The sequence below is a fragment of the Octodon degus genome, unplaced genomic scaffold (assembly GCF_000260255.1).
Source record: "Octodon degus isolate 3935 unplaced genomic scaffold, OctDeg1.0 scaffold00030, whole genome shotgun sequence".
In the NCBI taxonomy this organism is placed as follows: Eukaryota; Metazoa; Chordata; class Mammalia; order Rodentia; family Octodontidae; genus Octodon; species Octodon degus.
The window spans coordinates 3,599,532-3,622,731 of record NW_004524606.1 but is presented as its reverse complement, the minus strand read 5'-3'; the positions used below and the strand labels follow the sequence as shown (position 1 = coordinate 3,622,731).

Genomic DNA, 23,200 nt, shown 5'->3' with positions numbered 1-23,200 from the left:
GGCAGCCCTACCTCCTGCAGTTCCTTCCTGCTGTGCCAGTCAAGATGGAAACCCTGCTTCTGTACAATTTGACACTCACGTTATCATAATTATAAAATTCTGCCACTGCCCTCTAAAGCAACACTTCAAAGACATTTGTTTTGGTCAGTGGGGGACTGAAATCCACCAATGCTTTTGGTCCTGCTGTTGGGGGGGGCTCCGAATTGTAGTCCCAACCACGCTGCCCTCCTCACTGCCTCAGAGTTCATCATCAAGCATCTTTGACACCAGAAAAAGTTCTGTCACACAACTATGACAGTCACTCGACCACTTATAACCATGCACTACCAACTCCACCCAACACACTCAAGTCCATATATGCCCCCGAAACATACCTAAGAATGTTGTGAGTAGCATCATACCTCATTAGGACCACAACTCCCCCAAGCACCAGAAGGCAGAGGACAGGTGGAAGTGGGGCAGGTGTGAAAGAACTGTTAGTGACAGGGCATGCTTGGGACCTAGGCAGGGGTCATGGGGCATTCACCTTCCGTTTATCAACTACACACAGAAGCTGTGTGATTTTCCACATGTCTACACTATATTCCAATTAAATAAATATAATATTTATCATAAAATGAAGGAAAGAAGATGGAAAAAAGGAGAGCAATACAAGAAGCACAAGAAAATAATGAAATACAGGAAAGGAAGTGAGGTAGTCAATCAAGAAAAGAGAAAAACCCCTTTGCATTCAGTGTGTGTCTCAAGCTTCTGAACAGAGCAGAGCCCCTCAATGGCCCACACTGTCGCTGTCCTGAGGACAGTGGTCACCCAAGGTTCCCCATTCTTCACTAATGCACACTCTCATTCATTGCTTTGCACACATGGTCCTCTGCCTGGAATGCTTGCATCTTCCGCAGCACCTGGAAATCGCTACAGTAACCCTTCGGTCCAAGTTGGACCTTGCCGCTCCGATCTCTGCCCTCCCCGGAGGAAGAAGGAAGCAGTCTCTCCTCCTCCTTGCTATGTCCACTCCCTGTCTAGCTCTCCCAACTGACAGCACCCTCCAGGCCACAGAAGCAGAGAGGCACCAAGAAGAGGGTGTGTTCCCGAGTGGCAATCCGGGGTCCCAGCTGGAAGTGGCTGTGGGTGGGTTAGAGATGGGGGAGTTCAGAACCCAGCTGCACACAAGGTGGCGGTGAAAAAGGTCAGGGAAGACCTGGAGCAGGAGTACCAGCAGGGTGGTCTTAGGGAAGGGGCAGCAGCTCTCAGAGAGGCCACAGAGCTGAGGTCTTCAGGAAGATGTGGGAATCTAGGCTACAAGCCAAAGAAGCACAAGCTCTGCAACCGTGAGGGAGCCCCAGCACCAAGAGGGCCATATGTCCCGGTTACTGAGGTGTGCAGCTAGAAGCTGCCAGAGAGTGAGCTAACACTCCGAGGCCAAGTGGACTGAGTAACACTGACCATCCTCTCTAGCTCAAAGGCTACAAGGAGTCAGTGGGCAGCCACCATCAGGGAGATGTTGTGGAACATGGGACACCATCTTGGGATGTCCTCATGGTTAAATTCAAATTTACAGAGTAAAATTAATATTGGGGCTGAGGATGTAGCTCCATGGTGTAATACATACATGGCAAACACAACACCTGTGTCCTGTCTCCAGCAACACACACACACACACACAAAAAAAAATAAATAAATAAATAAATAAATAAATAAATAATAAGCACAAACCTCTTAGTCCTGCAACCATGATTCTGGGACCAAACCCAGGCACACACAGGACAACCACCCGTGTGAGGCAATCACCACACTTCTCGATTGCCTACACACCTCTGCCAGGCTCTGAGCCTTGCCCTTCCCCCAGAACCTCATGGGCTTGCCCAGGTTCTGCCTGTCCCATCACTCCACTCCACGGGTCAATAACATACACGTACCCAGTTATCTGCCTCATACATCTGTGAGACAGATGCTCTTATGATCCCTGCTTTATAGATGGGGAAACCAAGGCAAAAAGAGACTAAATATCCCGGCACTAAGTGCAGACCCCACCTGAGGAGGGTGCACTCCCTGCAGAAAGGAGGCTGAGTGCCCTGGCTGACAGGGACCACAGGGCTAACCATAGGGAGGGTCATCCTCAGAATGCTTATTGTTCTGGGACCCTTCTACCAAACCCCATAGACAGACTGCTGAGCAGTGAGGCCACCCATGTAGGCCCCGCACGTCGCTGGCCCACACCATCCCTGGTGCCAGGAAGCCCTGATGCTGCCCACTATCCCACCCCCACTACCTCTCTGATGCCCAGGACGCACTTGGACAATGTTCATCATCAGGCCGGCAGCCATCATGCCCAAGCCAGACAGCAGTATGGGCACTGTGACCTGGCATGTCGTAGAAAAGACAGTCTCAGGCAAGACCCCATGGGGGGACCGGATGAGCTCACAGCTAAATCCTCGCAGCTTCTTGCCCTGAAAGCGAAACTCCAGGTTCAGCTGGGTGACCACCATGATCAGGGTGTCATCCACATCCCCAGAAGCCAGAAGTCCAAGCTTGGGCGCCTGCTGTCCTCTCCCCTCGTCACCTGCACAGAAAGAGGCTTCCCAGGAAGTTGCCAGGTGATCTGAACCTGGAGCAGGTTCCCTGATGGCCCCTGGGCCAAGGGCCCGAGTAAACAAGTAAGGGACAAAGGCCAGTGCGGCTCAGAGCCTCATCTGGAGCCCGCCAGCTCTTGCTGACCACTCTGTGCAGGTCAGGTTCCTTCAGAGAGTGGCTGCATGTCAGCTGGGAGCTCACTCTGCCAGGAAGGCTCGCTGCTCCTCTGTGGTGACCTTGACTGTGTCCAGCAGCTTGGTCACGCTGGCCCAGCTGGACAGAGACAGAGCCCACGTGGGCCAGGCCCTGGTGAGTGCCCACACAGTCTCCTGCCTCCTCCACACATGTGATGCTCTGCCCTTGGCAGAGGAGAGCCTGCAGGGATCTCAGTCAAAAGGCCCCATTCCTTGGGCCTCCTATAGGAGTTTTACTCCTCAAAGCCAAGGACTCCGCGAGTCCCCAAGAAGGAAGCCACCCACATCTGTGGTCACTTTAACCACTGTTCAGAGAGCTGATGGTCACAGGAAGAGGTGTGTTCACAGAAAAAATGCAGTTCTATTGTCCTTTAAAGGTCTGGAAGACTTGTCAGTGTGCTTCTAAAGTGAACTTACTTACTCCAACCAAAAGTTCAGACTCTGTACCCTAGAGAAGGGGAAGGGGCTAGGCAGGAAGCCACTTGGGTTCCCAGGGATTCCCCTGCTTGCTACATCCTCTGTGCATCCAACAGCCATGGGAGAGAATGTCCAGCCCAGGGGCTAGGTGAACTGAGGTCACAGCCAGAAGAAGCCACCCGAAGCTGAGAGTCACATTGCAGGTACTGACCCACGGCTACCCATGTGACCAAGGACACATTTGTGCTCATGTTCCAAAACTCACATCCCCTCAGGTACCTTGCCTCATTGTTCTCCATCAGGGAGTCTCCCCAACGTTGAAGTCCAAACCAGCTTTACCTGGAGGCCCAGCCATCATCAAACTCCCCAACCCTATCCTCTCTCCCCATGTAGAGGCAAGCTTCTCTACTGACTGGTTCCCCCCAAGACCCTGATGTCCCTCCCACTATGTCCTCAGTCACACTCTTAACATGTTCATTCATCTAATTACATAATCATGACCCGCCTGTCATGTCTTCCATGGGACCAGATATTTAGATGACAGAGTCTCACTATATAGCTCAAGCTGGCTCCAAACTTGCTATATAGCCCAGCATGGCCTCAAACACATGATCTTCCTGCCTCAGCTTCCTATAGTGCATGAGCCATGCTTGTGCCACAGAATGAAATGGTGCTTTTTTGTTTTTGTTTTTGAGAAAAGCGCCATAGGAGTCAACTGGGTTCAGGACATCAGCTCGTTTAGGATCGAAGCCCTTGCCATCAGCCAGCTTCTCAGGCTGCTGAACACGTCCAACAAGACATTCTTTCCCAAGGGCCCAGGTAAGTGGTTACTCTCCCCTGGCGTCACAGCCTCCTGAGCCGTCCTTACAGGCTGGGGTGCAGTCAAGCATCCTAATGTAACACAGAACTGGGCACAGAGGGTCTTGAACCTTCTTGTCAGTCAGGAAATCTAGAAATAATCCTCTGTATAACTTCATATAGAAAGGTATTTGACAGTAACAAATTATGACAAAAGTGCTTCTCAAATGTTTTAAAACTGAGTAAGAAATAAAGATATGTGTGTGCACACTCACATGCACCAGGTGAGCATATACATAGGTAAACAAACATGCACACACAAATGCAATGAAAAGTTTGGGCTGGGAGGACATGGTGGCTCCTGACTGCAATCCCAACTAATCAGGGGGCTGAAAAATGAGAATCCAAATTTGAGACCAGCCTGAGCCACTTAGTAAGTAAATAAATGGCTGGGATATAGCTCAGTGGTTAACTTTCATTACTTTCTGTACATTCTGACTACTGTAATCATTTGCTTTTACAACCACCAAATGAAACTGTTGCCAGAAGTAAAAGAATACATTCATTGAGAAAAATTACTTTCCTGTTAAACTTGGGAACACCACATATCAACAGAGTTTTTTGGGCCATAATCCAGAAAAATGAAGTTGTAATTTAAAAATAGTTCAGTAACACTGAGGAAAATCTCAAAGAGCCTAAACTGAATTCCAGGCTGTATTGGATAATAGGAAGAATCTGGGTCAAGCATCAGGTAGTTTCCTGGGTGACCCTGGAAAACCTACCTCACGGTCCCACGCAGGGAGTGGGAGGGGGTCAGCAGTTCCCAAGCCCGTATGCACATCGGCACTCGTAGGAGGAGCCGGGGTGCTGTGTAGCAATAGAGTGTGCGCTCAGCATGCTCAGCTTCTGGACATTCAGCTCCTCTCTCAGGGTGACCTTCAGCCTAGGCTGGTTCAGAGGCAGGAGGCATTCTTAAAGGCCTAAATGCTTCTCCACCTTGCTCAAGTCTCAGAGATCAAGCTAATTAAATTTTTAATAACTAGAAAGACCTTTCCTTTATCTTTCTCATCTCAGACAGCAGGAGCCACCCAAAGGCCTCATGTACTGGCCCCACTGCTTGGCTGGCCCATGGTCTACAGGCAGTCCCTGCGCCCATTTGGGCCTCCTCTCTAGTGTCTCCTCTTCCAAAGGACTTCTTCAGCCCCCCTTTCCAAGGCTATTCCCACCACCGGCTCTGACACGTCACTCAAATTTCCAGGGCAACAACTGTCAGCCTTAGAGATAAAATATTTCTCTCATTAAGCAAAGACATACTGCTTGGGATGCCTTCTTCTACTTTCTTAACACCTTGATCACTTTCACACCTCTCTGCCTCAGCTATTCCCTGCACTTTTCTCAATACCTCTGATAAGTCACTCAATAAATGGCAGCCACTTCACAAAAGTCAGGTTTTAGCACAAGAGCTGATATTCCTAGACCCCGGCATACCATCTTACTTCTATCTATTGTCTTTTATTCTTTGCTGTACACTTGCCCGAGGGACTGGGAGACTGGCCAGCTCCTGATATGTGTGCCATTAGCCTGTGCACACTCCCTCCTGAGTGTGGCCTCCTGGGCAGCCCTGTGTAGGGTGTGGTATCCTCCTCCCCAGGCTGAGCAGCAGGCCTAAGAAGCTGCTGCTGCTCACCTCCAGGGCTGGGTGCTGTGCCATCCTCAGAGCCCTCTCTCCCAGCAGGGCGAAAGCGATCAGAACAAGGAGACACACATGATCCAAGAAACCAGGTCAGCTCAGATTATGTCCTCTTTGCTAACTGGTTCCTGACCTCACAAAGGCCTGCTCAGGTGGACCTATGGGCCTGAACTTGAGCTAGCTCCATCCATATTCTTGGTCTCTCTGTAAGGGCTGCTATCTCCTCTCATCTTACAGCTGTTCTTGCTGCCACAATGTGAACTACTGTCACCTGGATGTATCACAGTGTGCAGCCTATGCCGGGCAGGTGCTCCCTGGAACTGCTGGCACCTGATAGGACCTACAGATTGACGTGACAGATGAGACCCCTTTAACCCTGGCTGGATCCCAGTTAAAATAGTAAACACAGTTCAGTATCAGTTAAATAGGACCTTCACAGAGAAGACTTACTTGCTAAAATTTATTTAAGGAAGAGTGACTTTCCTAGTTTCTCCTTTAAAACAGTCCAACTTGGCCTATCCTTAAATCAGGAAAGAATGAAAAGTGCTTCCCCCTGGGTGTTAATGTGGTCCCATTCATTATGAATGACCCCATCCCCATCACTGTTACAGAAATTACTAACAACCAACAACTGCTAATGATCTGTTGTAAGATATGGTTAACATGTTCTGATCAGTGCTGTGAAATAGTTTCTCGGCCATGGGTAACCTTCACTCGCAAAGGGACAGGACCCTTCCCAGAGTCACATGGGGGACCGACTCCCTCTGCCATCAAACACAGCCACATGCAACTTTCTCCAGAAGCACAGCCATGACACACCCTGATGACAACCTCCTCTGGGGTGGTTCACACGACCCTCTCATGAAGGTGTACACAGAACTCACAAAGGAGCCCACAGGAAGAGAATAGGCTGTCATTCCACTGGTAGGGAAGCCTTGCCATCAGGGTTAAACTTTCAAAGTTCACTTGCTGAACTGGGGACCACTCTAATCCTGACTGGTTAAACAGCAGCAACTGACCTGTTCCGTATCCATACCATTAATTAATACATGTCCAACATCTCTGGGTCTTTTTTGGGTTCTGCAGGCTATGTATTCCTCATAGACAAATTCTACTTATGCCTGTTTATTCTGTATCTTGCAAAATGGCCCACTTCCATGGGTGCCTTTACATTTCTAGAATCTCTCCAAAGTGAAATGAGCAGGCACTCCTACTCATACCCTCAGAAACCCCTTCGGAGGGGGCCAAGCCATTCCAGACGGCTAAGGATCTACACAAGCATCAAAGACACTCAACCTTGTATATTCATAAGTAATTCAAACCACACTACAATGAACATGGAGGGCAGCATTCCTTGACAATACCTCCCGCTGCCTCCTACTGCTCCTTACTGACATTCTTACGCAACTGATTCCCGAGTGTGGACCAACAGCAGTGTCCTGCTTCCAATTACAGAAGCAAAAGTGATAGAATTGGATCACAAAAGACTGTCTTGTTAGCTGCCTTTGCTTCCTCTGGAAGCCACACGCTTTGATGAAGCAGCCTCAGGAACTATATGGAAATAACTTGCCGTCAGTTACATTCTCCCTGGTGTGTGCTCTGTCAAGCAGCCTGAGCAGGTTAATGTAGTTGTTAAACTTAAAAATACATCAGAAAATACATGATCAAATAAATTTTAGCATATCTGAATAATATAATTATGCCATGCCCAAAATCCAATTTTTTTTAATGTATTTGGTACAGGGTCTCACTACAAATCTTGGACTCATAGTGATCCTCCTGTTTTCAGTCTCCCCATTGCTGGGATTACAGGCGTGTGCCACCACACCTGGACTCAGTTGCCAGCTCAGCACACCTGAGGGGTAGGGTTGGCACAGCATGTGGTGCTGGGGATCAAACCCAGGTCCCTGTGCTTGCCTAAGCAGGTTTAGTCCACAGAGCTATCTCACCAGCCCCTAAAATCCAAAATTATATGAGCTAACAAATTATCTTTTTAAATTTAACTTGGGTAAAATTCAGTCTATGTCAATAATAATTATAAGAATTGTACCCAATATAGAGGGAATAAATGGTATTTACAGAGACCTTCCCCATGTCTTGCTGGCTGGACCCAACATACAGCTGCTTACACTTCAGCTGACACTGGACAGTAGCCCCCACCCGACTGAGTTCCCGCTTACCTGGAAATGGTTCAAAAGCATGCCAGCAAAGGACAGTCCTAGGCCCGCAAATAGGAAGGGCACTGACACCTGAAGGGCAATGGTCCAGGCAGTTTCTCTGCTGGGCTCAACCTCCAGTGGCTTGGGGACCTCCACCTGGCTCTCGCGGACTCCTAGACATCCATCTTCTGAGGTCTCAGGGAGTCTTTCTATGCCAAGGGAGGGTGATGCTCCCAGTTCCTCTGGCCTGCCGTAGCCTTCCAGCCTCCTCTGTCGAGTCTCTGTCTTTTCCATCTGCACACAGCTCAGCCCCTGGCAGCTCTACCCTGGGAGACAGAAAGCAACAAGATTGGACTGCAGAACTTCCAATTCTCAGCAGGTGCCAGCTCCCTGTGATCCCTCAGGCCTCCTGCAAAGGCACAAGCTGGTGCCATCTCAACCAATCCGCAGTCCCTAACACGTCTAACATGCCTCCCCATACGGCCTCCTGTACCCCACTTACAGAAATTTGCTATTTCATATGCACATGTGTGAAACAAAAATGCACCTAAGCAAGAAAGCACTAATAATGTATGGATGGGAACCTGCAAAATGATAAACAGAACCTCGACACAACAGTGCATACGTGTAATCTCTGCCATTGGGAAGCTGAAGCAGGAGAGTTAAAATGTTTGAGCTCAGCATGGGTAAAACCAGGCTGGAGGGTACAGCTCACTGTTAGAGTACTTGGGTAACATGCGCACTCAAGTACTATAACAGACTGACAGACAGACAGACAGACAGACAGACAGACACACACACACACACACACACACACACAGATAAAAGAGAAAAGAGGCGGGGCGAGGAGGGGAGGGGAAGGGAAAAAATCAGCATTACTTTCTCAGAACTCTGGGAATTAATCAAAAGTATAAAAGGCATACTGCAACCCAAGGAATAGCTACTCAAAAATGTCTGCATCTCAGGAGGAACCACATGTTTCTAACACTTGTGACATTCTAATTTGCCTCAGTCCCACTGCCCATGGCTTGGAAAATTTAACAACCTACAATTATGGTAAGAACCATAATTGGATTCTGAAGGACTTAAGCTAGAGCTAGCCCTCTCTCCTTATTCCTGAAGAACCATCTTCACTGGCTACACATGAAAACCACACCTGGAGATCCCCAAGTCTGTGTCCTGAGAGACACCGGCTGAAAACAACCTAGCTCCAGCAGAGAGTAACAACTAGGTAAACAACAGATTAATGAAAAGGCTCAAAAGAAAAAGCTGAGGAAAGACATTTCGTCCATAGACTTGAAGAATTCCCAATAGGCCTGGAAATCTACAAGGCCTCAGTATAAAGGATTCATGTATAGAAGTGGGCACTTGCTCACGGAATATCTGAGAAGGCCCTAAGCTCTGGAGAGTCTGCACCAGCAGAAGATAAAGAAGAACCCAGCAAGGGGCCTATTTCTAAGTGTGCTACTTGTTTTTTTTTTTTTTTTTTTTTTAGCATAAATTTTATTTTTAATATCCTGTGTAAGTGTGCTACCTGTAATAGCAAGAAACTGAAGGTCACCAGTGCCAACCCCCACTCTTACGTGGCTCATGAATACTAAGCAATGCATTGTGAGGTGCAAGTTTACCAAGTCATCAAAGGAGTGTCTGGGCCTGTGAGGAGAAAGCCTTGTGCAGTGAGAGGCCTCATGGCTCAATAAGGCACCTTGGAAGACAAGGACAGTCCACAACCATCCAGCCAGGCAGCCTGGAGCACCTGAGCCCAGGAAGGGGCAGCATGGCCCACAGAAACCCACACCTCAGGGCTGAGGACATCTGCCCTCCTCTCGCCAGGCCTACTGTGCAGGCCCTACCCCAGCTCTACAAACAGGAGCATGGCATTCAGTCATCTTCGTCATTAAGCTAGGAGTTCTGCTCCACATTCCTAATGGTTTTCTCATTCTCAACACTCCAGCCTGACTCATCACTTTTCAGAATGTCCTGTCACAGTCACCCCCGAGATTCTGGCAAACTGAGTCAGGCCTACACTGGAGGCCAGCTGTGGAGGAATGAGATAATAGACAGAGAGAAGAGGATCCTATCGTAAGGTTCTTGGGAGGACCCAGCGCCACCCAGAGCTGTCAATAGCTCTCCTGCAGCTACTCTGCCTATCTATGGGACCGCCTGGAACCTTGGGGAGGACAGCACTTAGCAGATGGGGCTGGGGTACCTGGGTCCCTGCAGAGGCAAATGTCTTCAGAGAATGAGAGTCATAGCTAGCGATAGATAACTGATGTGGCTGGTGTTCCTTCAATTCTCACAAGACCAGGAAGATTAGATTATTTCTGTCCCCTTTACACAGAAGCAGCATAGGTTACAGAGGACCAGGAAAGTAACATCCCCTCATAGGCCCTGTATTCCTGCCTCCCTGGTTTCTGCCCTCCACGTGCAGGGGATCATCTCCTGAGAACCAGAATGTGCAGTAGGACCTGCCTCTAACAGGCCTTAACCACAAGTGACCCTTTAGCTCTCATCCCATCTCCCTTCTCCTCATTAGGCAAAAAGTATACAAAGTCTCACTCCCACTGTGTGCTTTCACTGGCCTTCTAGGCTCACATGTCAAGGCAGGCTCTGTTCTCTCCAACACAAACTGCTCTTGTCTAGGCCAGCAGTCACTTGCATGACACACATGCCACATCTAGCAACTCCCTCAGAACTTGATGTTCTTGCCTTCCCAGCCAAATGCACTTTGGTGCAAGAGACTCCCAATACTGCCCCCCAAGACTGTCCCAAGACTTCCCCAACTGTTGTCACTGCAGGAACTCTCCCTATTCTTCTACCTGACTTTAGCAACCGCTTCTTCTCAACCACTTGCTAAAGTCCAGACTGCCCACCAGGCTGTAGATGCTTAAGAACAAGCACTGGTCCCAGTTCTGAAATCAGGTCCACTTGGGTCACCCTGGCCTGCAAGTCTAGTGGAACTTTCTTGATAAGGCCCTATAAACTATTGTGCCTACACCTGGCACCATGGGGCCTGCCTGTATGCCCAGCACTGATGGGGGCTGAGTCAGGAGGATGGCAAAGTCAAATGCCATCCAGCCACTCGGCAACACCTTGTCTCAAAATTACAAGTACGAAAAGCCAGGGATGTAGCTCAACGGTTGAGAGTCTTGGGTTATTAATACTAATCCACTATTGAAAAAGAAAAATTCCACTTTCCTCCCCTAAATTAGAATCTCTTTCAGGCCACCTTCTACCCGCACTCCAGTATAAAGGTTACAGGACTAGTGCTCTGGCTGACTTCCTTACGCGAGTGGTCTTGAGATCCTTTCCTCTGTCACACTTATCCACTGCTCAGCACACATAAATGCAAAACAGTGATTTACTTTGTATCTGAAATTCACATTGCTGGCATCCCACATCTCACCTGGAGGCCTTCCGGGGCTTTCAGGCACTACTTCACTTTCCTACCTCATGAGCAGCTCCTGCTCTGGCTTTTCTTGGCACCACTTCTCCCTTCTGTCCCAACACTGGCACTCTAGACTCTGTTCTCATCTCTCTCCTGCCCATGCATGGCTTGTGCCTGGATCACATCCAGTCCTGGGACCTTAAGTGACAAATGCACGCTATCACCTCCCAGATTTATAATCCCCCTGGGACCTTACCCAAGATGTGGACTTGGAGAGCCAACTTCCTACTCAGGAGTCTAAGGCTCATCTCAAACACCCCAAGTCTAACAGAGAGCCTCTCATTCACCTAACCCCCTCTTGAGACAGGATCTCAATAAGTTGTTAAATTTCCCATGCTAAACTCAAAATGTTCGATCCTCCTGTCTCAGCTTCCCAGAATACTCTAGATCTTCTCAGTCATGTCTTCTTTTTTATTTAAGACAGTCTCATTAAGTTACTAAATTGTCCAGCCTAAACTCAAACTTGTGATCCTCCTGCCTGAGCCTCCCAGAATGCTGGGATTGTAAGAACAGGCCACCACACCCACTTCCTTTATATATTGTTCAGACTTTCCTCCCATGACTATATGCTATCTTTTTATCTTTTAAATAATTTACACTTATAAGCAAAAAAAAAAAAAAAAGCTGTGATCTACTATCATCTATGCATACTGAGAATCCCTGATTTATCATTCAACAAATTGTATTCCATTTCTTTCTTTCATGCTAGGCATGCTCTAGGTACTAAGCATATAAGGAGAAGCCAGACAAAAAAAAGTCCTGCCCTTGGAATTTTACATTCCAGAGGCAGTAACAGAAATAAGTAAACAAATACATGCACAAGATAAATACAAGTATGAAGAAAATTAACTACTTTGGGGAAGGTGGAAGGGATGGTTTGAACAGATGATTAAGGAAAAGCCTAGAAGAGGGGGTGACAATTTCACTGACCTCTAATTGATAAAAATGGTGCTAATTGTGGAAAGGTCTGGGGAAGAACTCTCCAGGAAAGAACAGCAAGTAAAAAGGCCCAGGCAGGGGATTAGCGGGGAGAGGAAGGCTAGGCAGAGACTCCGGTGTCCATATGTGGAAGTGTAAAAGATGGCAGAACAGAAAGTAAGGCCTGTCACACAGGGCCTTAGGGGCCAAGCAAGGAGTTTGTGTTTCCTGTAAGGTATAGTTAAAACAGTAGAGGCTCTAAGCATCTGGAGCTAAAAATGTGCCCCAGAAACCCACAGAACGTGGAGAAATGGTGATTCACTGTTGTTTTATAATGCTTTGTGAAGTGCTGAAAGTCAACCAAGTTCTCGCTGAGCAGTCCAACCAGGTCTTCTCTAGGGTAGACAGAAGACCGAGCAGAGACTGCCAATGTGGGAGAAAAGGTTAGTTACACATAACACCATGTGCTCGTATGATGGATGAGTACATCAAATGGCTAAAAATCAATGTGAACCATAACCTTAAAAAAAATACACACACACACACACACACACACATACACATATATACTTTCTGGTCCTGATACTGACACTTCTAAAAGTATTACAAAGATTAGGCCTTTTCCCCACCTTGAGAGATATGCCTGCTTATGCCTAGCGGACCCAGTTTAGTCTATAATACTATTCAGAACCAGAATTCCTAGAATAATGAACCAAATAATTTGGAGAAAGAGAAAAAAAAAATCAAGATGGTTCTAAAGCATGCTCCTGTTGCCAGAAAATGAGATGCTTCAAGAGTGTCAGAGAAGCAGCTAAAAAGACAAAGGAAAATATTTAAACAGATCAACACTGACCACCAGTGACAACTTCAACATTAAATAAATACAAAATGTAATTATTACAAGTTAAGTTTACAGGGCCGGGGAGATGGCTCAGTAGAATAAGCGCTTGCCTGGCAAGCTCAAGGGGCTGAGTTCAAACCCCAGTCCTGCCAAAAACAAAACAAAACAAGTTAAGTTCACAAGAGGTTATGAGTCTAATAAAAAACAAAAACAAACAAAAATAAAACAAAATAACAGTGAGCTGGTATAATTCAATGGTGCCAACCTTGCCTAGCATGCGCAAAGTTCTAGTTTGCATGCCTAGGACCACTAAAAAAAAAAAAAAAAGAGGGAGAGAGACAAATTAAAAATAATCCTTCAAGCTTAGTGCTTCACTTTTGGAATACCCATAACAATGGAACATAATGAAATGTTTTCTCTTCAAATTCTTGATCCTTGAATTTTTCTAGGTAACATATACGAATTTCATACCAAAAATTCAAAGATTTTCAGTCACTACCATAAATAGGCTAACAGAGAACATATAGAGCCAATAAAATATGCTTTAAATAAAGGAGGGCCAGTAAGATAGCTTGGTGGACTAAGTGCCTGCTTTGGCACTTAGTATTGAACCCTGGTCCCGCATGCCAATCCAGCTCCATCCTTGGGGTGCGCTGAGCCAGTGACCAAGTCCGGGAGTGGTGGCGCACACCAGTAATCCCAGCACTGGGAAGACTGAAAACAGGAAGATCACTACAAGTCCAAGTTGCGTAGTGAGACCTTGTACTAAACATATAAAATGAAAAAATAAATAAATAAAGGAAAAAATACAGCCAACAATAGAAATCTTCCTTTACTGATTTTAGTAAGATGGACATGACAACATTGCTGGGTACAGTATTTTGCTTATTTTGTTATGTTACTTCATAAGGAGACAAATCAGAAGCTGCAAGTAAGCAAGAAGCAAGTAGATTAGTCAAAAACAATGCTGAAAAAGTAGAAGCCAGGCCAGTAGAACAGGAAAACAAAACTAGCCCTAATGGTCATAGGATAACCAGGCAGAAGGAAGCATCAGCAGCTCAGGAGCACACATGGTCAGACAAGATAACCCCCTCCCAAAGAGGGCCCCAAAGTGTTTTCTAAGAACTAGGCAATTTGAGAAGCATGAGCCACACAGACTCACTGCCTTCTGCCCAAGTGCATGAAGCCTCTGAACTCAGGTGGGTGTGGAGCCACATGCTTCTAGTCCCAGCCAGTGGAGCAGCTGAACAGGAGGGTCTTTGAACCCAGGACTTCCAGGTCAGCCTGGCAACATAGCAAGAACTGTCTTGAAATTTTTTTTTCAAAAATAAAAATTAATATCAATACTTGATGAAAAATACCTGTTCCATATTATGCCTAAGATGTTTGATATGCAGACAGATAGTGAGGTTAAGCTTAACAGCCTAAGTTGTTTGATAATAGCAACAAGCTTGTCTTCTGGATGGTTAACAACCTAAGTTTGCAGACCAAATTAGAGAAAAAGGAGGGCTACAAGGAAAACCAACATTTTGGCCCTGAGTCAATTAAGACTCAGAACATATGAGAACTTGTACTGTAACGTCATGTAACTCGGTAGTGTCCCAAATTTTATGATCAAGGAGATTATGGGGCCAAAGAGGAAAGTGATCGATGATGTAGAGTGTGCCTAAGGAGAGTCACATGGAGAGAAAACATTCTCTCAGGCTTTCACAGAGAGCACATTGGCCAGGTGTTGGCCGTGACTCATCCACATGGCTGACACTGACAAAGGATCTACAATAAGGTACAGGATCTCAGGATAAATCCTGAGGGGATTTCACTGACCTTATCAGACCCAAAAGCTACAACTCTTGTTGCATAGATCCGGCTTTACCTTGGTCTTAACCATCCAGAAGAAAAGTATAAAAACGAAATAAAAGAAATAAAGCCATGCTGTTATGTTGAGCTGTGGGGGACTCGGGTCAACAATTTCTGACATTGCCAGTTAAGCGGAAGACCCAATACTATTATGGGCTACTGGACTCTTTTAGAATATTTTGCTGAGTTTATACATCTATAATATTCAAATAACAGAACTTAACAAAAAAGGGTATACAGATGAATGTCCATTTTGTATATGTGTATTCAAAGTGGTTGGGATAGATATATAGTTACATTCTCTTAATGAATAGAATGATTTGTTCTAATGGTGTTTGTAAATAGGATCTCAAGTCTGCATCTTGTACAGCAATTAACCACTAAGAAGAATGTATGCAGTGTGTTAATTATTGAAACTGTCCTGCCGATTTGAAACTCTCATTGCTATTTGTTTATCAATAAAACTATGGCAAAAAATAAATAAATAAATAAATAAAAATTAAAAACAAAGAAATTAATGGATGGCCCCATTAACTGTACTAAGAGTCAGGTAAGACACAAATGAGTTTCTAAATATACTAAAAAATTAGGTTAGAACAAGGAGGTAGTTGCCACCAGCCACACAAGAGGACACCCTCACTGCCAAGAGATTCCAAGTAGCAAGAAAAACAATCAAATTTTAAATCCAAAAGTCTCATTGTAAATCAACCAAAACTTTGGCTCAGCAGGAAAACATACAGGTTGGAATTCACTCAATGGGATCCTCCACCTCAGCGGTTCTGAGGCAGCTACTGCCCCCCTCCCCCCACTTTTTGACAGTTTCACTAAGTCACTGAATTGCCAAGACTGTGCTAAAATTTGTGACTCTCCTGCCTCAGTTTCCCAGAGTGCTGAGATTATAGGCATGTACTAATACTTCTGGCTAGCTACTGCCTTTTCTCTTAAATTTGGTAAGATTCCTAAAACCCTAGAAAGGTGCAAAATTAAGAAAAATAACACTAGCCTAGACTAAGAGTCAGACAATCAATGCCTAGTATTCCTGGGGCTCTGTGAGACATTAGTTCCAGGATCCACTCTCGCTACCAAAATTCTCAGACGTTCAATGCCTTATCTAAAATGGTGTAGGATTTGTTCAGAATCTGTGCCCATCTTCCCTTACACTTTATAGAGTAGGGATGGCAAGGCTTTTCGAGATGAGTACCTAATTGCAACCAAAAATCACTTAGTGAAAAGTGCCAATTAATCCTGAATACTGAGTTTTTAATTTAGAAAAAAAAACACATACATTCACATCTTTTATCTTAAAAGAAACACACAATAACACTGTGCCATAGGTTTATCACACTGCTTTAGATCATCTCTAGACTGCAATATCTAATGATGTCTATGCTATATAGTTATAATGCATTGTTCAGTTACCAATAAAGTGAAAAGTCTGTACATGCTCAATACAGACAGACCATTTTTGTTTTTGGTCTAGTATTTTTGATCTGAGGTTGGCTGCATCTATGCATGAGAAACCCATGGTATATATGGGGCCAATCAGATATGCCTTATGAACTAAGATACTTAAGTTGTTGTAATCAGTTTTAGTGTAACTATGCTAATAGAGCAATAACTATAATTGTGTACATACTGAAAACATATGAGTTAGCTATATTAGATTTATGGTTCTAATTAAATGTTCAGAAGAGTTTTACATACATATAATGAATGAATGCTTAAATATCTGGGAAAAAATCACTTACAGTAAAAGAAAGAAGCAACCAGTTATAAATATAAATGGGAAATTAGAGAAATGTGTTTTATTAGCTGTGTAAATACAAAGGATATAACTGACTTCTTAAGTAGGCACTCAAAATGTTGCCTGCGCAGCAAATAGGTTACCACCCTGAATCAAGGGCCACATAGTGCTGGAGAAAGAAGGGCTCTGTCCAGGAACCCAGACCTCCAAGTCCTATGAACAGGCTCCCTCTACTGGCAGGACAAGACTTGGACATCCTGACCAACCAGGAGGGCACAGTGAGAAATTCTGATCCTAAAGCAGGAATTTGAATCTTAAAATCTCTGAAGTCCAGCATAGGGGAAAAAATAAAATAAAAAGAATGACCACAAGACCAGAGTGGGGGATCCACAAATACATCAAAGTTTAACTATCCTATAGGGTAAAATCTCTCAACAAAGTTTGAAAGTAAGCAAAATCGGTGAGAAAATTTGGAACCAAGAGATGAGACAAAGAATGAGGATGCAGTAAACAAACCAACACCTACAAGTCTGCATGAAACAAAAAAACCACTGGAGAAACAATATAAGGTGGAAAGGAAGCTCAGCAGGAGAAATTCACTAGAGCTAGAGTTGGGACACAAATTCAAGCTGTAAAGGCCTCTCCTTGGGCACAGCCCCAAGATGGGAATCACCCCAGGCTTCTCTCTGTCTGCCTCTGCCAATGGCAACTTGACAGTATTCAGGTCTCAGGGTCTTCACCCCATATGTCTGCAAATGCCCAAACAAAGACCTGGTTGGGGCAACCTTGCTGAATAAGGGACGCTGTAGCTGCCTCTCAACTTTATGGGGGATTGCTAGCGTGCTCTACAAAGAGAAGGTGTTCAAGTGCTCCTTGTTTTGTTTTTGCAGTACTACTGGGGATTGAATTCAAGGTCTTTGCACTGAGCTACATCCCCAGTCATTTTTAAGGTTTTTATTTTTTTACTGTTTTGTGACAGGGTTCCAGTAAGTCATTGAGGCTAGACTCAAAATTATGATCCTCCTGCCTAAGCCCCCCAGAGTTCTGGAATTACAAGCATGTGTCACCACATCCAGCAAGGGGATTACCACTCTAGTGGGAATATACGATAGCCTGACCTAGATGTAGGTTAACATCCCAGTACCTTCTCTTCAATTGTGACACTCTGGAGAAATTAAGCTTCCTAATTAAGGAAGCTTTCCTCTACTGTCTCATCTGCCAATGGCATTAACATTACCTATTGCACAGGCTTGTGACAATTAAATGGAGTATAGCAGTCCTCCTATCCGATTTCACTTTCTAAGGTTTCGATTAGCAAAAGATCTTAAAGGACCTCAGCATCAGAATCACCTGGAGGATGGTTACTGGCAGATTTGGCAAGACCCACCGGGTTTAAAAGTTTGGGGCATGCTGAACAATCTGCATTTCTAAATGAGGTCAGGGGAAGCAATCAGGGAAACACAGGTTTAAAAATATTTCCTATAAGGGTGGAATTTCGAAGACATAGCCTCACCGGTTCTCCCGCAAGGCAGTTTGCCGAGCGTTTGGAGGACTAGCAGGGTCCTCCGTTAAGGTGGCGAATGTTTTCCGGGATGCTGGAGAGCTGGAAGGCTGCAGAGGAAGCACTCAGCCAGGCCTGAGCGCTCTGGCTTTGAAAATGACTGAAGGAAGAGGACGCACACAGGCAGTGAAACCCTGACACCCGGGCGTGGGAAGCCAGGCTCTGGGAACCCTAAGCAGCACAACCTTCCATCCTTCCCGCCCCGGACTGCCCTAGGAATCCACCTCCTACCCACCACCCGGCCCCGAGCGCCGCGCCGCCCCGCCCCAGGACTGCCTCACTCCGTCCGGTTTACTCGTTTCCTGCTCACCTCCCGCCTGCACCCCTGCTCCGGCGCGCCTCGCCCGCCCCAACGCCCGTAGGGTCCTCTCCAGCACCGTCCGACCCTCCCCTTTGGGGCGCCCACCTCCGCGGACCTCCCGCTCCCAGAGCTTCCCTCGGCGCGCGCACCCAGCTCCGCACCTCGTTTTCTCTCTCCGCTACCCAGGGCACCCAGTCCGCGCTCACCCGGTGCTCTTTCGGGAGCGCGGCATGGAGAAAGAAGCCTCGGACTACTCCCAGGTTGCTACTGGAGCGCGCCGCGGCTCGAAGGAAGCGGGAAGAACCCAACCGCCCAGATCCAGCCCCGCCCCGGCCGGGAGGCGCCCTTCGCCGGGGCCTCAGGGCCGGGACTTCAGGGCCCCGACCTCCAGGGGGCGGGCGGGACGGCGGGGCGGGGCCAACGGGCGGCGGGACGTGGCCTCAGGGACCTGACCTCGGGGGCGGGGCCAAGAGGCGGTGGGCGGGGTCAAGAGGCGGGGGCGGGGCCAAAGGGCGGTGCGGCGTGGCCTCAGGGACCTGACCTCGGGGGCGGGGCCCGTCCGAACCTTGGCCTGGGGCTGAGTTGCAGCAACTTCAACGCCCCTGTGCCAGCTTTTGGAAGGAATGGGCCAAAAGCTCCCTCTTTTTTAAATCTGTAGCCCTTTAACCCAAACATACCCTTTGTTTTCGTGAAATAATTTTAAATGGTCTAAGCGGAAATATTTTCCTTTAAATACTTCACTATATTTACCTAACTGATAAGGTGTGTTTTCTAATCATGGCCATAACGCCATTTCACACCTAAAAAAGCTGTCAGTTCCCAGTTCCCTTCAGTTTTCCCTGATTGATTCAAAAGTTCGTTTCACAAGACTTAGGAAAACATTCCGTCATATTATTTCAACAAAAGACAGCTTTCTGTGTCAAACACAGATATCCTCCAGGTTAGGGTACTGCGCTTGCCTAGTTCCCTGTTCCTGAGCGAGCAGCCTTTTGGACCTGCACCTGGTGTCAGTACTGCCTACGCACCTGCCCAGGCCCTCTCTGCCCCTCTTTCAGCTCTGCCTTCCCCACGGAACCAAGGGTCATGCTCACAAGGAGCCAGAAGCCTTGTCTCAGACTTTGCACCCTAAGTTCCAGCCAGCTATCCAAGGCCTCAGATTTCCCAATGGCTCTGTTTCAAGGATATATGCCAGATCAACCATTTCAATCGCAATCTTAGAATTTGGGGGAGGAGGCTACCTGACTGCAGGGCCCCACAGAGCTTTCACCTGTCCAGCAAGTCTGCATTTGAACCTGGTCTGCCAGATTGCTGTGAAGACAGCTTTGTCAAGGCCAGAGAATAGAGCAAATTTTAACAGTTTGTTGGTTTTATTTATAATTCTTACATATTTAAGCCGATGGTTTGCAAGGTGGCCTGAGGCAGCCTGTCTAGTTTCAGTAGAATTATGAGTATAAGAAACTTTTCATTTTCTTCTTAACTCTAATGCAAGAAAAATAAACTGGAAAAGTATAGTGATGAATAGCAACTAACAGTTGATCCCAGTAGGAAAGAAATGACACTAGAAAAGAGGGTGACCAACTGAACTAAGCTGCAAAGAGTGGGTGTCACCCTAAGGAAGGAACTCACTTCTTGAGACCTTGTAAGGGACAGGCAGTGTGTACCAGCTCCTGCAAACTAGCCTGTACCCTACTCTCCCCCTCACCCACAGTCCACACCAAGTGTCAAAACACTGGATCAGAATGTGAGACCTGGCTAGATTTTAAGCAATAAACAGCTTTTGCCAAAACTTGTTTTAAGGAGGAAGTTGGAGATATGACAAAAAGATAGAGTACATTGGGAGGGACAGATCAGTGTAGAGCACTTGCCTGATATGCACAAGGCCCTGGACTCAATTCCCAGCACCAGAGGGGAAAAGCATAAGTAATAAATTTCCATACATTGTTAATGGATATTACGATCTGAATTTTACATAGTGTCTAAACATATAAATTGAGTCCTTGATCCCCAATGTGATTATATTCAGTTTGTAAGAAGGGAACAAAGGTTAAGTGAAACTACAAATGTGATCAGACCTGGAGTACTTTTACGAGGTGAAAGAGAAGAGGAACTCACTCTCTGTGTATGTCCGGAGGAAGGACGCAACACAAAGATAAATGCCCGAAGCGAAGCCTTACCAGAAACAATCATCTTGGCACCTTGATCTTGGACTTTGTGTCAGTCAGCTTTCTGTCACTTTAAGAAAATACCTGACATAACCAATTATAAAGAGAAATGCTTAATTCTGATCCACAGTTTTGGAGGTTTCAATCCATGATTGGTGGATTCATGCACAGTGATCCTGTAGGGAAGCAACAACCATGGTAAGAGCACATGGTAAAGCAAAACAACCCACCTTGTGTCTGGGGCACAAAGAGAGAAAGAGAAAAGGGCTGGTCCACCTTGAGGGGGCCTCACTGACCAAAAGTCCATACACCAGTCCCTCCCTTAGCAGTTCCACCATCTCCCAATAACACCAAGCTAGAGAGCAAGACTTTAACACATGGCCCTTGGCAAAGACATTCCAGATCCAAACCATGGCAGACTTCCAGCCTCCCAAATTGTGAAAAGGAAAGCATCTATGTTTAAGCCACCGTCTCTTTGGTATTCTGCTATGGCAGCTTGGGGATTCATATTTTCACAGTGAGCTGACTTTATCAAGTTTCTCACCCACAGAGTGGCCATAATCCCAGTGCTTACTTTATATGGAGCAATCCATGTAGAGTTCTCTACACAGCACCTCATTCATAGAGTTCAATACGTGCTAGCTGCAAATTATTGATGGAGGGATAATTCTAGGCTCCTGAGTGAACTCCTGGGAAGTGAGGGAGAGGGAAAAGAGGGCCAGTCAGATAGACTGACATGGGCATCTAGGCAGGCCTGGTCTGGCCCATACCTTCCTACATCTGTTTCACTTTCCTGAGGTCACTCAGCCTCTACAGTGTCCACCTTGTATTCTTGGCCTACCTTCATCTTCTTCAAAGGGCCTTCAGTTTGGTGGCAGCAGCCCTACCTCGGGGCTGCCTGAACCAGCCTCCCTTCCTGCTGCACCTCTCATTCCCGAGCATAGGCAAAGTCCCACCTTTACTCACATAGCATGGATGTGCCGGATGCTACAAGAATGATGGATTGTGGCCTTACCTCACAAGACTGACCACACAAGAAACTCTGAAGTTCAGGCCTCTCATTTTTGTTCAACAGGTGCTCCAGTGCCTGAGCTGCCGCTCAGCTCTCCCTTCAAAGGCAGTGGGCCCTGGTGAGGTGGCTTCCTTCACAGCTGTGTCACTTCCTTCAGGATTGGGGAACTATTATCCCCAAGAAGTGCCAACTCACTTTTGTGGACTTCTTTTCTCTCACCCTCCTTGTACATAGTAGGCTTGCCATTGCACTATACAAGGATTTATTGTTTTCCATTGTCTCATTTCCCATAGTCAACATCTGTCCAAAAAAAATTAACTAGAAAAGTCTAGAAATACTTCCTAAGTTTCAAATAACCCCTATTGTAGTATGCAATAATTTTTCTATTTTATTATTATCTACAGTTTTTAATCCTTTTCTATGGCTAATTTATAAATTAAATTTTATCATAAGTATGTATAGGAAAAGCATTTTCTCTAGGATTCTGTATTATCTGCAATTTCCATCATCCATGAATGTTCTTGGAACAAGGGGAAACTACTATATTAGGTTTGTGAATTCCCCAAGACAAGAGACTTTCATGCATCCTTAGATTCCCAAGATGTCACAAGATACTGTTATGGTTTAGATCTAAGATATTCCCTGTCTCATGTTTGGAGATGGGGCCTGTTTGGAAGGGTAAGATCACTGGGGGCAGGACGTGGAAGGGTGTATTCTTTTTTATTTCTGCTTAATTTATTTTTTATATATTTAATTTTATTAGCATATGTTTGCAGTACCTGATATTTACAGTCACCTTATGGTTGGGTACATGTACTTAACATGATTTTTTATTCCCTTTCTCTTCTCCACCCGTGTTCCTCCCTCCTCCTCTGGATCTCCCTTCCCCATTTTCATGATTATTGTTATCATTTTTTGTTCATGTTTGCAAAATTGATTACATTCATTATGATTTGATGATACATGTACCTGACATATCTGAAATATTTTTATTTCTTTCCCCTTTCTCCCATTCCCTACACTTAATCTTTTGGTCTATTTCCCCTTTATAAAAGAGCTCTCTCTTTCCTTTTATCAATCTTCCAGTTTGCTCTTTGTTTACATATGGATAATCAAATGAGAAGAACTGTGGGCTGGGGATATAGCTCAGTGGCATAAGTGTCTACCGGGCAGTTGTAAGGTCCTGAGTTCAATCCCTCGTTCTGCAAAAAATAAATAAATAAAAAATGAGAAGAACTATACAGTCCTTAAGCTTGTGTGTCTGATTTATTAACATAACCTTGCTTTCAAGGTCTATCTATTTTCCTATAAATGTCTCAAACTTATCTTTATAGCTTAGCGCTCTTCCATTTTTATTTTATTTTTTGACATCAGTTATTTTATTTTAAAGAAAAAAAAATAAAAACAATGGTACAAAATCTCAAAACAAGATTTTAAGGGAGTAACAATGGTTAGTACATTGTGTACTGTTACTGCCAAAGTACTTTCTCATATTACAAGATATAGGCAAGAAATAATAAATAAACA

General features: G+C 45.7%; 1 protein-coding gene across 4 annotated transcripts in view; it reads right to left on the bottom strand.

Moving 5' to 3' along the window:
• The window catches only part of Slc41a3 (solute carrier family 41 member 3), a 63,223-nt gene that overhangs the window by 33,122 nt on the left and 6,901 nt on the right, over positions 1–23,200 (bottom strand). The window contains exons 1-2 of one of the 4 annotated variants that reach the window (XM_004629479.2): positions 18,661–18,853; positions 7,851–8,155 (exon numbers count right to left, since the gene is read on the bottom strand). In XM_004629479.2, coding sequence (XP_004629536.1) covers positions 7,851–8,123 — 273 coding nt within the window. In that variant the 5' untranslated portion in view covers positions 8,124–8,155; positions 18,661–18,853. Of the gene's footprint in view, positions 1–2,291; positions 2,798–7,850; positions 8,156–18,660; positions 18,854–23,200 lie in introns of those variants that run through there. The other 3 variants (XM_023713329.1, XM_023713330.1, XM_004629480.2) reach the window with 3 other exon arrangements.